This window comes from Camelus bactrianus, chromosome 1 (assembly GCF_048773025.1).
Source record: "Camelus bactrianus isolate YW-2024 breed Bactrian camel chromosome 1, ASM4877302v1, whole genome shotgun sequence".
Lineage (NCBI taxonomy): Eukaryota > Metazoa > Chordata > Mammalia > Artiodactyla > Camelidae > Camelus > Camelus bactrianus.
In genome coordinates this window covers 62022655-62037147 of record NC_133539.1, presented here as the reverse complement: position 1 = coordinate 62037147, position 14493 = coordinate 62022655, and the positions used below count along the sequence as shown (strand labels likewise).

At 37.0% G+C, this 14493-nt stretch overlaps 1 protein-coding gene across 3 annotated transcripts in view; it reads right to left on the bottom strand.

Moving 5' to 3' along the window:
• SENP5 (SUMO specific peptidase 5) overlaps window positions 1–14493 on the bottom strand; it is a 42597-nt gene that overhangs the window by 24587 nt on the left and 3517 nt on the right. For 2 of the 3 annotated variants that reach the window (XM_045519832.2, XM_010959302.3), the window contains exon 2: window positions 157–1697. In XM_045519832.2, coding sequence (XP_045375788.1) covers window positions 157–1666 — 1510 coding nt within the window. In that variant the 5' untranslated portion in view covers window positions 1667–1697. The remainder of the gene's footprint in view (window positions 1–156; window positions 1698–14493) is intronic. The other variant, XM_010959303.3, reaches the window with a different exon arrangement.

Genomic DNA, 14493 nt, shown 5'->3' with positions numbered 1-14493 from the left:
ATCTATATAATACAGCAATATCAAAGGCTTCAAAAAGAATGTCTACTTGCTTAAAGGGAAATCCATGTGTGGAAGGAAACAACAGGACTCTCCTAGATAGGACAATGGACAGCAAGTGTGGCTGGAGACTGGGGAGAATAAAGGAAGAGTGCATACCAGAAAGGCAGATTGACAGCTGTTCATCATCCACTGGAGAGGCTTTTTGACTGTTCTTCCCACCTCCCACTTGATTTTCTAGTTTGAGTCCACTGCACGTCAGAGGAGCCTCCAGTGGACTTTTACAGTAAGGGTGGTCCAGCAACTTAGAACTAAGAATGTTCTGCTTGAATGATCCATCCTCATCCATCTGGCATGAGCTCTCATTTTGAACAGTCTCTTCAGACACAGGCCCATCTACACTACTTACAGACTGATCTGCCCCAGACTCTGACAGTTTTATTCTGTCATCATTGACAGTACTTGTCCGATTTTCCTGACCCAGAGCCATAGCTTCTCTCTCAGTTTCCGAGATAAACACACTACTAGAACGATGTTCTGGTAAGGGGAAATCATGAATCAGCTCTGCACACTCCCACTTAGGAGAGGAACAGGGTGACTGTTCCCAGGTATATGTGGCACTGCCATTCTGCTGGTCAGGGAATGCTTCGTCTAAACTAAGCTCCTTGCCCACGAGAGGGCTTCCTTTAGCGTGGCCATCAGGCACATGAGAGTTCTTTCCCTTCACCACAGCATTGCTGTCCATATCTGAAAGGTATGGTTGATGCTGACAAGAAAGGTCTTTAGGTTCTGGGGAAGGGAATGGGCTGCAACTGCCACCCTCACGGTTCTCCCTAAGGGTCTCTTGATGGTCCCCAGTGACCTGCACCCAGCTTCGCTGAGCTTTTTTTAGCTTGCAAACTTTGCTTTTTGTTCTGAAGTGCTGGGATCTGAGAATCCTGTACCGAAATCTAATCATCGATAATTTCTCATACATCATATGAAGAGATACTTTTATTCTTCTATGTTGCTTAAGTTGGAAATTTTTTGGAATCAGGGGTCCCCCATTCCTGTGGCGCTCCAGCCCTTGGCAGCAGCCGTAATAAAAGCGCTTTCTCTTATGGTTGCTCAAGGTGACCACAACTGTGCCGCTCTCACCTGGACTTTGGCTCTCCCCATTGAACTTCATAGGAAAGTCAGAAGCCTGTGACTCCGTCCTAGGTCTGTGACCATTGGCCTGACTTAACACACAATTTGCTGGTAAGTCAGCAACTGCCTTCAAGAGATTTTTCTCTCCGCAGTATTCATGGTCAGAATTCTTTGCTGATGACAGCAACTTCTCTGCTTGAAATTTCAGGAGTGTCCTTGAGGAGGAAATGAAGTGTTTAGTGTCTTTTCTCTTCACTTTAGAGGACAAAGTACTAAGATTCTGAGCAGCCACACTGGACTTTGCCTTAGCAATAAGGGGTTCATCCTGGTTCCACGTTTTCTGGTTTTGAAGGGCCCTCTTTCTGCACTGGAAATGCCTCAACTGCCTGCTCCAAGTAACTGGCCTTCGCAACTTAGCTTTCAGAATGCACAAGTGTTGGTGAAAGTAGAACTTCTTAAAGCCTCCAAACCCAGTATTCCATTTCTCAGAAAAGGCTAAGTGGATTCTTTTCCTCCATAGACTTTTCTTCTGTTTTTTCATTTTTCTGATGCATAATGAGACCTGGAAGCAGCTGGAAAGAAGAGAAAGAAAAGTTACATTTCTACCCTAAAAATAAGGTCATATTATTCACCACAGTATGAGTTAGAAAATTGGAGAAAAGCACATGAAGTCCAATTTACACTATCAGACCTAGTGAGATTCCACCTGATCAAGATTTCCTCACAGTGAAAATTAAAGAGGGAAGACATGAGTATTCCAACATGACTGCATTTACTGTACCTGCCTCTGACAGAAGTAAGTTTCAAGGATCATTTTCCAATATGCAGCCAGTTTCTGATGTCGTAGGCAGGGCACGGATCAGGAGAGAATTTTTAAGTGTTGGCCTTGCTTCTCAATAGCTAAGTGACTTTAAGTGAGGCACTCAAATTCTGTGTTCTCATTTGTAAAATGAAAGAGAAAGGACAGGGGACTAGACACCATTTAAGACTGAGTCCATATGAAAACAATTTGTTCCATACAGCAAATTTTAGAAAGGGTGGGCAAGTACTTTTGCTCTGTCTAGTCATCCACAGGCATAAATTCAATACATTCATGAAATATCAGTATCTCAAAAGGGGGACCAGTCTCCCCTCTGTCCATCGGTCAAAAACTTTTTGAGTGACTATGTGGAGACAGGACTCAGGACTCTATCAGGTGCTCTCATCCAGTTGTAGTCTGGCTCTCAAGTGAATATAAGATAAAAGAACCAACACAAATTTCATATATATATATATGTGTATATATATATATATATATATACACACACACACACACACACACACACACATACATACATACAAATATAAACTTCAGGAACACACTTACAAGAAATGGTAGATGAAAATGATAGTCAAAAACCAAACATGATTTCCCCTCAGATTTAATGAGATCTAACACTACTGAAGGTTCTTTAGCCTAGAAAGAAAGGCATGAGCCACTGCAGGTGGAGCAGAAGAAATGCAAAACTATGAATCAAAAATTCAATATTCTAATTTCAGCTTACTAATAATATACTAAGAAAAGTTGTACTACCTTTCTGTGCATCGGTTTCCTCTGCAGGGGGGTGGGGAGTGGGAAGAGGACTGTACACGTGTTTACCTCTGTTCCCTCTCCCAAACCCATTAAGAATTCAGAAACAAGAGTTTTTAAAAAGGCAAAAACTCTCAAGGGCAAAGACAACCAAAAAGTAGACTAGAGCAATAAAAATTTTGAAAGAAGAAAGCAGATGAATGAGTGATAACAGACTTAGAAGGTCAAAAGAGCTGAAATCTAAGCCAGCAGCAGGGGAAGCCAAGAAGCAAGTTACAGGACTTTGGCAAGGCTCTGGAAGCAGAAGCAGCAACACTTATGAAGGTCAGGGTATGAGGAGACTGAAAAAGTAAGGACTGGTTGGAAGTCTGAAACAGAAGCAAGATCCCTTCTCCTACCGTGACAAAACAGATAACCAAAGTTTCGCTTTCTGAGGAGGATGAATCAGAACAGTCAAGCACATCATGCACAACTCAGGGCAGGGGCACAGTAGGAGGATAAATTAGTTTACATAGGGAATTCCTCCCTAACCTCTTTCCCCACTCAGCTCCCAGAAAGGTTTATACCCCTAAGGGGAAGATCAGTCCTGGGAGTAGGGACAGATAATTCAAAGAGAAAAGACCAACAGATACTGATATTAGGGGATGCCTCAATTAAACAGGCCATAATAATTACTCCCAAATTTAAGAAGCAATCAGACCCCAAACCTCTCTTTAACTCTACACAGCAGTTAATTAATTGTCCCTCCCCTACCCAAGACTGGAAAGTTCTCCTTTAGAAAGAATAAAACGGAAGTTCTGCAGACAGGGGGTCCCAAGCACAGTTTGAAGATGAAATAATATATTGAATACAAGACCCCTAACACCTTCCCACTCATCTCCTCAAACCCTGGCAATCTGTCTTACCCAGCCAAGTAGGAGCTTGGAAGATTCTTCCCTAAGAATCTGATTCGTCCACAAAAAAAAGACAGATATCCCCCCCAAAATGGCCCAGCATGACCCACAGTTAACAAGTCACACCACATGCTCAGAATTTTCAAGCAACTTCTTAGTGGTCATCCTTTAAAATGACTGGATAACTAAGAATCACTAGATTTCTAAAGGTAAAAAGTAGACTAAAACAGATTAAAGCAAAAGCTTATTTAGAGAAGTCAATTTTAAAATACTGAAGAGGGGAGAGAAGGAAAGTTATTGTTTAATGAGTAGAGCTTCAGTTTAGGAAGATAAAAAAGGATCTGGGAGATGGATGGTGGTGATGGTTGCACAACAATGTGATTATATTTAATGCCACTGAACTTTATACCTAAAAATGATTAAAATGGTAAATTTTATGTTATGTATATTTTACCACAATGAAACAAAAGAGGGAAGGAAAAAAAAAACTAACACTATCCTCTAAGAAGAAAATATTACATCCATTGGGTGGAAAAAAATAGGATGTTATTATTTTTTTTTAAATGAACAATAAAAAATTATAAGGAGGCCTTGGAAATTAAAAATAGCAAAAATGAAAAACTCAATAGAAAGTAAAGGGCTAATATCTCTAATATTTAATATCTTAAATTAAGGGATAAAGAACAAAAAGGCTGATGGAAAAATGGAGAAAAGACATAAGAAGATAATTCACAAATAAAGATTTTTAAATAGCCCTTAAACATAAGAAAAGATGTTCAATCTCACTCATTAAAAAACCGTCAAGGGGGCTTGAGGGGGTGGATAGAATGGGTGAAGGGGGTCAAAAGGTACAAACTTCCATAAATAAGTCAGTTGTGGGATGTAAATGTGCAGCATGGTGACTATCATTAACAGCACTCTATTGTATATTTAGAAGATGCTAAGAATGTAAATCTTAAAAGTCCTCATCACAAAAAAAAAAAAAAACTATTAGAGGGAACTAGAACTGTGTATGGTGATGGATTTAACTAGACTTACTGTGTAATCATTTCTCAATTGTACAAATATTAAATCATTATGTTGTACACCTGGAACTAATATAATATTATATGTCAATTTTACCTCAGTAAAAAAAAAAAATCGGCAAAAATTATGCAACACATTCTGTTGGTGGGAGAAAAGGAACTTTCATTCTTTGCTGGTGGAAACATAAATTGATAAAATCATTTCAGGGAAATATGTCAATATTTAACAAAACTATAGAAGTATTAATCCAGCAACTCAACTTTTAGAAATTTACCTTGAAGATATACTTTCAGTAATAATGAAAATACATAGTACAAGGTTATTCACTGCAACACTGTTTGTAATCACAAAACACTGGAAACAACCTAAATGCCCATACATAGGATAGTGGTTACATAAACTATGATTCATCTGCACAATGAATGAAGCTATAAAAGCATAAGGATGTGGTCTATGAATTAAAATGGAGTGATTCCCAGATTAAGTGAAAAACACAAAGTTCAAGTGAGTATCAATGGTATGGTATAATTCAGCCAAGCATACAGTTAGAACAGTCCACCCAAGATCACTCTCACCTCCGACAACAACTGCAAGGTCGAGGAGTTTCCAAAATCAACCTTAGGTTTGATAATTTGTCAGAAAGACTCACAGAACTCACTGAAAGCTATTAAATTAATAGCTATGGTTTATTATAGCTTAAGAATATGGATTAAAATCAGGCAAGTGAAGAAGTACACAGTGCAGAGTCCAGAAGAGGTAATAAATGAGGAGCTTCCTGCTGTCCTGTCCCCATGGAGCCAAGACAGATTATTCTCCCAACACCAATGTGTGACAATTTGTGACAAGGACTGCCAGCCAAGGAAGCTCACCTGAGCTTCGATGTCCAGAGGTTTTATTGGGGCTTATAGGCCTAACTGATGGACCACATAGACTGAGCTCAGTCTTCAGCCCCTCTGGAGATCCACTGATACCAAAGTCATCACCCTAAATCATGCTGTTGTTTTTTCTGGTGTGGCCAACCCCCATCCTAAATCATACTGTTATACTGAGGGTGACCCAAGGCTCCCAGGCAAATAAAGATACCCCAATCAGGCATGACATTCCAAGTGTTTAGAGGTCACCTCCTAAAAGCCAAGGATAAAGGCTTTCTTTTGAGACAAGGTTAAATTCTTTACTATAGCCATATTTCATAAAATAAAAAAATAAGAAAATACACATTTTCTGCCTCTTTGTGCACCCCATAAAATAAACTCATAATAGAAAAATCAAAACACAGGAAGGATAAACCAGAAACTAATGAGAATAGTTACCTAGGGCATGGTAGGGAATGGGGTGAAAAGAATGAGGAATAGGAAAATGGTAGAAGGGATGAGAGGGGAATGGCACTTCTCAGAAGATGCTTTTGTAAAATTCTGACTTTTATGGCCTATGTCAATGCTTCATATACTTTAAAAATATACAAATAATTAAAATGAAATACAAACAATAACAGATGAACATGACTATATTACAAAGAACATAATTGCACCAAAAGGACTAGAGCAGAGAAGAATTAGCCAAAGCAACTTTGGAAAACATTATTTTGACTGAGTAAGACTAGAAACAAAAGGACTGTATACAAATATTGTTCTTTAGTTAGCAAATTTATTTTTCACAGAGGAATGAGTTAATTCTGAAACTACTCTGTAAATTATCCAAAATTGAGCAAATAAGTAAATATGCTATAGATAATTAGAGCTAGATTTCACACTGTTGGTGAAAGGAATTACACATAATGAAAAAGACAGTGAGATAGCTTTAAATCTGTAGTGACAGAATGAAACTGGTGGTATCCATATGAACTCATCGTGTGTTTTATACACACACACAAATACAGATCTAGAGATCACATACACAAGACATTTACTTCCTAGCTCTGTCTGCTTAGAGGGCCTTGAAGTAATTACATCCCAGTAGCAATGAGCACCACTAGCACTCAGATCTTGGTTTCTAAATATTACTGTCCACTTAAAAGAAATAGCTGATTCCAGAGATGGAGCAGAAGTAGAAGGTGGAGCCTAAAACATCAGTGTAGCGCCAAAAAGTAGACAAGTGCTCAAAAAAAAAAAAAAAAAAAAAAGACATGTCAAAAGGACACAGAAGCCAACCTGAAGGGACTCACAACAGCCAAAAAACCTGAGCAACTGAATATATAATGATAGTAATGGATTATAACTCAAGAATAAAACATCCTGAGTCTATAGTGATATAAACAACTGATTAAATAAATAAATGGGAGAAGGGATAGCTCTTCCTTATAGAGAATTTCAAATTAATAAATACAGAAGGAATGATGGAAATAGAAAGTTACAATTTGCAACTCCTCTCAGAAATGACTCAGGCAAGAATCATCAATGGATGCTAAAATTAGAGAGTAAAAGTATAATAAGAAACAAGGTATTTAATAGTCTCAAAGTATCTCCCACAAGATACTTCAGATTACAAAGGGAAAAATTGTGCTTTTCAATGGAAAAACCCAGCACACATCACCTTAATCAGGTGACTGAGGTTACTATCACTAGTAATGAGACATGTGGACATTGTATGCTTCCTGATGTGGCACCATCACTTATGTGGTATGCTTGTTAAAAACAACCTGAATTTAATCCTAAGGAAACAACAGACAGACCCACATTGAGGGACACTCTATAGGATAACTGGCTAATACTCTTCAAAAGTGTCAAGGTCATAAAAGATAAAACAGACTGAGGAACTGTCCCAGATTAGAAGACTAAGAAGACAAACAACATGTAATCCTGGATTGGGTTTTAGTCCAGGAAAAGGAAACTGGTGGGACAATGACAAAATCTGAATAAGGTTTTTAGATCAGTTAATAGTATTATCTTAATTTCCCAGTTTTGATAATATACTATAGTTACATAATGTAACATTGGGGAAAAGTTGGGTGAAGTTTTTAAAAATTATAAATCTGAAGTTATTTCAAAGTACAAAGTTAAAATTTTTCTTAAACATTTAAAAACTTTAGGAAATCTCCCAGAAAGTACCATAAAATGACAGATTGGAAAATCATGAAGAAAGATAAGAAAATTAAAGGATCAGGTCAGGATATCAAATATCCAAATAAAAGTTACAGAAAATAAACTAAGAAATTACAAAAGGAGGGAGGTGTCAAATAAGATTCAAGAAAATTCTCAGAATTAAAAGACATCTGATTTTGTACAAGGAAAGAATCTGCTAACGAATGAAAACAGACTCATACCAAGACATATCAATTATGAAATTTCAGAACACTGGGAGCAAAACAACGCTATAAGCTTGAGGGTGGGGGTAGGCAGGTAATAAAAAAAGGATCCATAACATAAAAACAAAATATATAAAAACATTTATATGTAAAATGGAGATTTATATAACTATATTTGTGTAATTTATATATGTCATATTACATATACAAATAAAATCAGAAATAAGAATGGCAATAAACTTCTTAAACAGCAAGACTGAAAGAAGAAAATATACTAATGCTTTCAAAGTTCTGAGGGAAAATTATTTTCAACACAGAATTTAAGACTTAGCCAAACTATCAAAATTGAGGATACAAAAAAGTTTATCTAAATATACACCACCATGTATCCCTTTTTCAGGGAGCCGCATGAGGTACTCAGAATGAAGGAGAAAATCAAGAAAGAAGTCATGAGATCCAGGAAATGAGATCTAAAACTAGAGACAGGCCCAATCAATAACTGCCTTTCTGATGGAAGAAAAACGTATTCAAGTAGCAAAATATAGGCAACATGATCTATATTTCTGCAACAGAGAAAAATGAGGACAAAATATATTAGAATTGGGAACTGGAAACAAAATACACTTGCCTGCTGTATGCAATGGACTCTCCTAAAGCTTTATGTTAATCAAAATTCTTAGATGGCAATATTATTCTTTTAAAATACACTAAACTTTTACAAAACAAAACAAGAGACAGGCAAGAGGAATACTAAAGAATACTAAAGAAAGATAACAGTGACAACTGTGCCTCAGACTGAGAGGGCCACCAATCCAGAAGGAAGAGGTCAGAAGGCTCTAGAAGAGAAGTCTCTGAAAATGTGAAATTGACAGAATTTCTAAAGTGTCTGAATGAAAAGACAGGAGATATAGACAACTGGAAGAGAGCCGGAAGATTAATTAGTACATAGAACACTAAACAAAAAGGATAATTAATTTCAGAGGAAACAAAGAGTTGTATAAGAAAGGAAAAGGTCACTGTAAATCACTGTATACTACACAGCTTTAGCTGTGACTACCACTTAATTGTAATAAAGTAAACACTGATCTAACCCAATGGTTCTCCACCAGTCATTCCAGCCCAACATTTGGAAATGTATGGGAAATTGCTGGTTATAGCAATGAATTCAGGCTGGTATTGATACTTAGTGCCTCAGGACCAGTAATACTAAACATCATGTAATGGACATGATAATGAAGAACTGCCTCATTCAAAATGACAGTAGTGCCCCTATTGAGAAAAACTGATTCTAGTCAAAATTATGGTATTGCTATATTAGGATAGGTGGGAGGGTAGATAAAAAGTGCACACATATATAGAAGTGAGGAGCAGATGTGAAAGAACTAAATCTTCATCTTCTACAGTTAACAGATAAAGCCTAAAACTAGGAAATCAAAAGTAACATTATAAGAAGGCATTTAGAGACATGCTGTTTATACCAAAAGAAAAGCTCAAAGACAAAGAAAAAGAGGCAGTCTTTGGGTAACGGGCAATGCTGGAAAGGGGCAGGATTCTGGGAACTAAGTTGGGGAAAAAAGGCTAGAGGTTTCTGCCTTCAGTATGTAAATTTCCACTTAGTCCCCTTATAAATCACTGTACCCCACCCTTAATTATGCAGGTATCCCCCAGTCCAGGGACTGTTTTATCCTCTCCACTCCAGATACTAAGTCTCTAGTTAATTCTGTTTATATGTATGGGAACAAAGTCAGATTTGGAGGTAATTTTCTTGAACAGACTTTCACACAATCACATTTTTTTTGGTCCTACCTTCATCTCCATTTCCACAGTACATGACACCACTAAATCTTGAAACTTTCAAAAGGTTATGAAACACAAATATGACTATTTGTTGGCTTTCTCCACTTGCTGGTTTAGGATTCAGCTTTCTCTAGTCTGCTAATCAGTTACTGCTCACCTTTTCTGCTTTTCAGCTTCCAGAATATTGTTGCTATTCTCACTGCTCTTGTTCTTAGTCATTTGATTTAAAAAAAAAAAAAAAAAAGACTTCTCTACTGTTTTAATGGAGTTTTCAGGCTGGATTGGAATTAGATGTGTATACTCTAGAAAATAAATTTATGGCTACCAAAGGGGAAAGGTCAGTGGGGAGGGATAAATTAGGAGTTTGGGATTAGCAGATACACACTACTATACACAGAACTGATACATAACAAGTCCCACTGTACAGCACAGGGAACTGTATTCAATAGCTGGTAATAACCTATAATAAAAAAGAATATATATAACCAACTATACTTTAATTTTTTAAAAATGTGTATATTCAACCCAATAGCTTTACCATAATATATTGTTGAATAAAAAAAAGTTGCTCAACAATATGTATGAACCCACTTTTGTTAAAAGGAAAAAATGTATGTATATTTTGAAAATTTACAGAGGAAAAAATGTTTGAAAAAATTTATACCAAGCTATCAACAGTTTAGGCCCACAGTTCCTAAACTGAGCACCTGGCTTCTGCAGTGAATTCACAAGGATGTCATAATTGTTTAAATTAGAGGGGGAAAGTGATATTCTGTCAAACACCCTGCAAACTGCCAGTTCAAGACAGTTCAGTTTCAAATCAGATCATGCTATATATGCTATCTTCCTTTTGATGACATATCTTTGCAAAGCTGGCTTTTTGCTGATTGCTATGATTTAAAAAAAATACTGTGCAAAAATCAATTTGGAACAGGAAATGTGGGTGGTGTCTAACGATTCCAAGGTTTGTGAAGTTTATAGTACCCAATAAGTGCATACAGTAAGTAACCGTGGTTATTTATTATTTAAGAATGAAATAATACTACTATTTTGTCTTTCAATTTATGTATTTTTTTTAAAAACCAACTATTAAGTTGCTAGATCATAAGTACTTAATAAGTTATTTAGACCTAATTACTGAATAAATTAAACTGTTAAGCCTAAAGGCACTACGAAAAAGACATTAAGGGTTTGTGAACAGAGAAAGTTTGGGAACCTCTGCTTTAGAGTATTGTATTTTAGTCTATTTCTTTATTAATGGGAAAAAAACACTTAAAAATAAACAAACTTTTTTTGGGGGGAGTAATTAGGCTATGTATTTATTTGTTTTTTAAGTGGCAGTACTGGGGATTGAACCCAGGACCTCTTGTATGCTAAGCATGCATTCTACCACTGAGCTATACCCTCCCCCACAAATAAACTTCTTAATATGAAATTCAAACATGTTCTCTTTGTATACTACCAATATAAAAGGAGATTTGGAATTTACTCTTCATAATACTTAAAGGTAATATAATTGCTGAGAAATCATCAATAAGATATTTAAGCTGAGACAAAGGATGAGAACGTACCTAGGCAAAGGGAACAGATAAACAGAAGCCCAGGAGGGGGAATGTAGTATGCCAAGGAACTAAAAAAACTTCAATATCACTTAAAGGAGGAGCTGGAGAGGTAGGCAAGGAATAGAAAAGCTAAATTAATAATGCTGCTACTTAACATAAAGGTAGTGTGAAGCCACTGAAAGACAAAGAGGTGTATAAGATCTGATTAGTATGGCTAAAAAGATAATTTTGTCTGCAGTGTGCAGAACAGTAGGAAGAAAGCCACAGCAAAGGAAACCTGTTAGGAGGCTATTACAGGTAAATGCTGGCAAAGTGCAATAGCTGCTTGGATTAAAGGAAAACTGGGAGAAGTAGCAAAGTGAATCGACCTTGAGATTTTTCAGGTCAGAAATGTCAAGACTGAGAGAAAGCCTGTGGGGGTGAGAGGGTAAGAATTTCAGTATGAGTTACTGGGGAGATGGTGGTATAGTTTATACAGAACAATGGAGAAAGATGGGAGGAAGATTATACTGGCTATCTCTTTAGTTTTAGACATGTTAGATGTGAGGTGACTGTAAGAAATCCAAGTGGATGCATATTGTTGGACATACAGGTCAGGAACTCTGAAAAGAAGATAGCACAGAAATCCCAGTTTAAGTCATCAGATTATAGTAACCAAAGCTACAGAAAATGATAAGCTCACCTCGGGACAATTTGTAAATGGTAGAAGGGAATGCACCTGAGGACAGTGTCCTGAGGAACTCTAGCATGTAAAAGTAAGGTAAAGAAAAGGAATGACCGGGAAATAAAGTGGAAAATCAGGTAAGTGTGGTGTTAGGAAAGCTAGGGAAAGTTTCTAGAAGGAGGGAAATGGTCAGTCAAAGGCTGCTGAGAGGTCAAGCAAGGTAAGAATTAAAAAGTGTCCATCTGATTCTTACAACATTTGCAAAAGAAATTTTAGTAGAATGGAGAGGACAAAACCCAAGAAGGAGTACAGAAGACAATATGTAAAACTGCTCAAGAAGCCTGAGTAAATGAGAGAGGGCGGACTTTTTTTAAACAGAGATATCTGTACATGTTTAAATGCTGAGGGAGTACTTTATTTATGGATAAAGACGGCAGACTGGGAGGGAGGTGCCAAGATGGTGGAGTAGAGACTCACAACTCACCCTCTCCCACAAATACACCAAGAATTACATCTACAAATTCACTGAATCGCACAGAACACCTACTGAACTCTGGCAGTGTCTTGTTTTGAAATACAGGAGGATTCTCACAAAACCCAATAAACAAGAAGTTCATACTATACAGCACAGGGAACTATATTCAATATCTCAGTAACTTATGGTGAAAAAATATGAAAACGAATGTGTATATTCATGTATGACTAAAGCATTATGCTGTAGACCAGAAATTGACACACTGTGTCAAAAAAAATTAAAAAAAAAAAAAGACAGCAGACTGAAGAGACATTTTACTTTCACTCCCTCCTAAAACCTTATTAAGATGAGAATAAAGAATTTTTGGGAGTGAGGAGGCTTAGCTCAAGTGGTAGAGCACATGCTTAGCAGGCATGAGGTTCTGAGTTCTATACCCAGTACCTCCATTAAATAAATAAATAAACCTAATTACCTCCCCCAACAAAAAACAAAATAAGTAAATTATTTTTTAAAATAAATTTAAAGTTTTTTCTAAAATATAATATACATACAATGAAAAGCAGAAATCTTCAGGGGTTTTCTTTTTTAAGCATATGTAAGAGAGAAGAGAGGAAGCTGGAATGTGGATTGACTTAAAGACGTAAGAAAGTAAAATGTCAAGCTTGCAACGAGGAAAGCAATCCAATTTATACAACAGTGCCTCAAAACAGGTCAGGAATTGGCAACAGCAGGTTCTATACGAGTGATGTGAACATGATGCTAAAAAACAAGAGGATAGGTCAATCATTTAGATACCCTCCTACTCTCCACAAAATCCAGCCAACTGCCCCTTCCCCATCTGTGCAGAAGCCTGGTGTGTTCTTTCCTAGAGTAGAACAGCACTGGTCAACAAAACTTATGCAATGATAGAAATATTCTGTATCTGCTCTGTTCCATTTGGTAGCCTCCGGACACATGTGGTTACCAACCACTTGAAATGTGTCTAGTGCAACAGAGGAACCAAATCTTTAATTTTATTTAATTTTAATTTTTTAAGTTGTTACACATGGCTAGTGGCTACATATTGGTAGCACAGATCTAAAGGATAAAACAAAGGATTATGAGACTGGAAAACATCCGGTCCAGTTGAGAATGAGGGTATCATACTGAAAATAGTTAAGTGTACATAAATGACTGTTTATATACTGAATTCTAAGACCTCTACCATTTTCCTCAGTTTAGCTACCAGATTGTTGATAGCCCAGCTTATAAACTCCAAGCAGGAGACTTAAAGACTCTTCTTTGGGAAATCCAACTAGCCCAAGAAAAAAGATAAAGATACTACCATTGAAGGCTCTCCAGTAAAAGTCTAGCCAGTGTACCCTAAAATCAATAAATCCCAAGCATCAACTCAGAGTACAAGTGATTAAAATTAAAAGCAACCTCCACATGGGGTCCTTTTACATTTCTGCCCCTGTATTCTCCATCATGCTGTTGTGTGCTCATGTTCACCAAATACCAATATTCCTTCAAAGATAAAACATACACACAAGGGAAACAGAACTGGGCTTTCAACTCTTACTAGATTAGATACTCACTGACCCTGGGACAGCCTGAACTCTGAACAATCCTTAAGAGGCCCAATATTTGGGTAAAAGTTTGCATGCTGCCACTGTACAGGTTAACTCAAGCAACACTATGAAAAAGTTCTTTCTCCTGGAGGTAATAAGACAGTAATGAGAATAGCCGTTGTGTAGTAAATAAACAGGGGAGGGGTTACCCACCCCAGAAAAATGAGACAATAGTTTGTAGTAAGAAACAAGATTAAAAACAAAATAAAAATTAAAAGAAAATTTGCCCACTGGTATCAGAGGGTATGAAAGAACCATAAAAAGACTGACTGAGAACTGGAGACTTGCACATTTATGGTACCTCTCATGATAGTCTCACCACACTCAGCCACCAGATATAAAGTGGATTTAGTTAAGTATACAACCCTGGTCTAAGTCCTTATAGACAGAGAAGACTGCCTCAAGAATGAGCAAGTGACTTCTAAACTCCACTTTTCACTGGTCTTCAAGTTGTTCCTATCCCACCCTGACTTGGTTTCTATGTTTAACATGTACCAGTTTAGACTAAAATTGTGACCCTGGGTTCATAT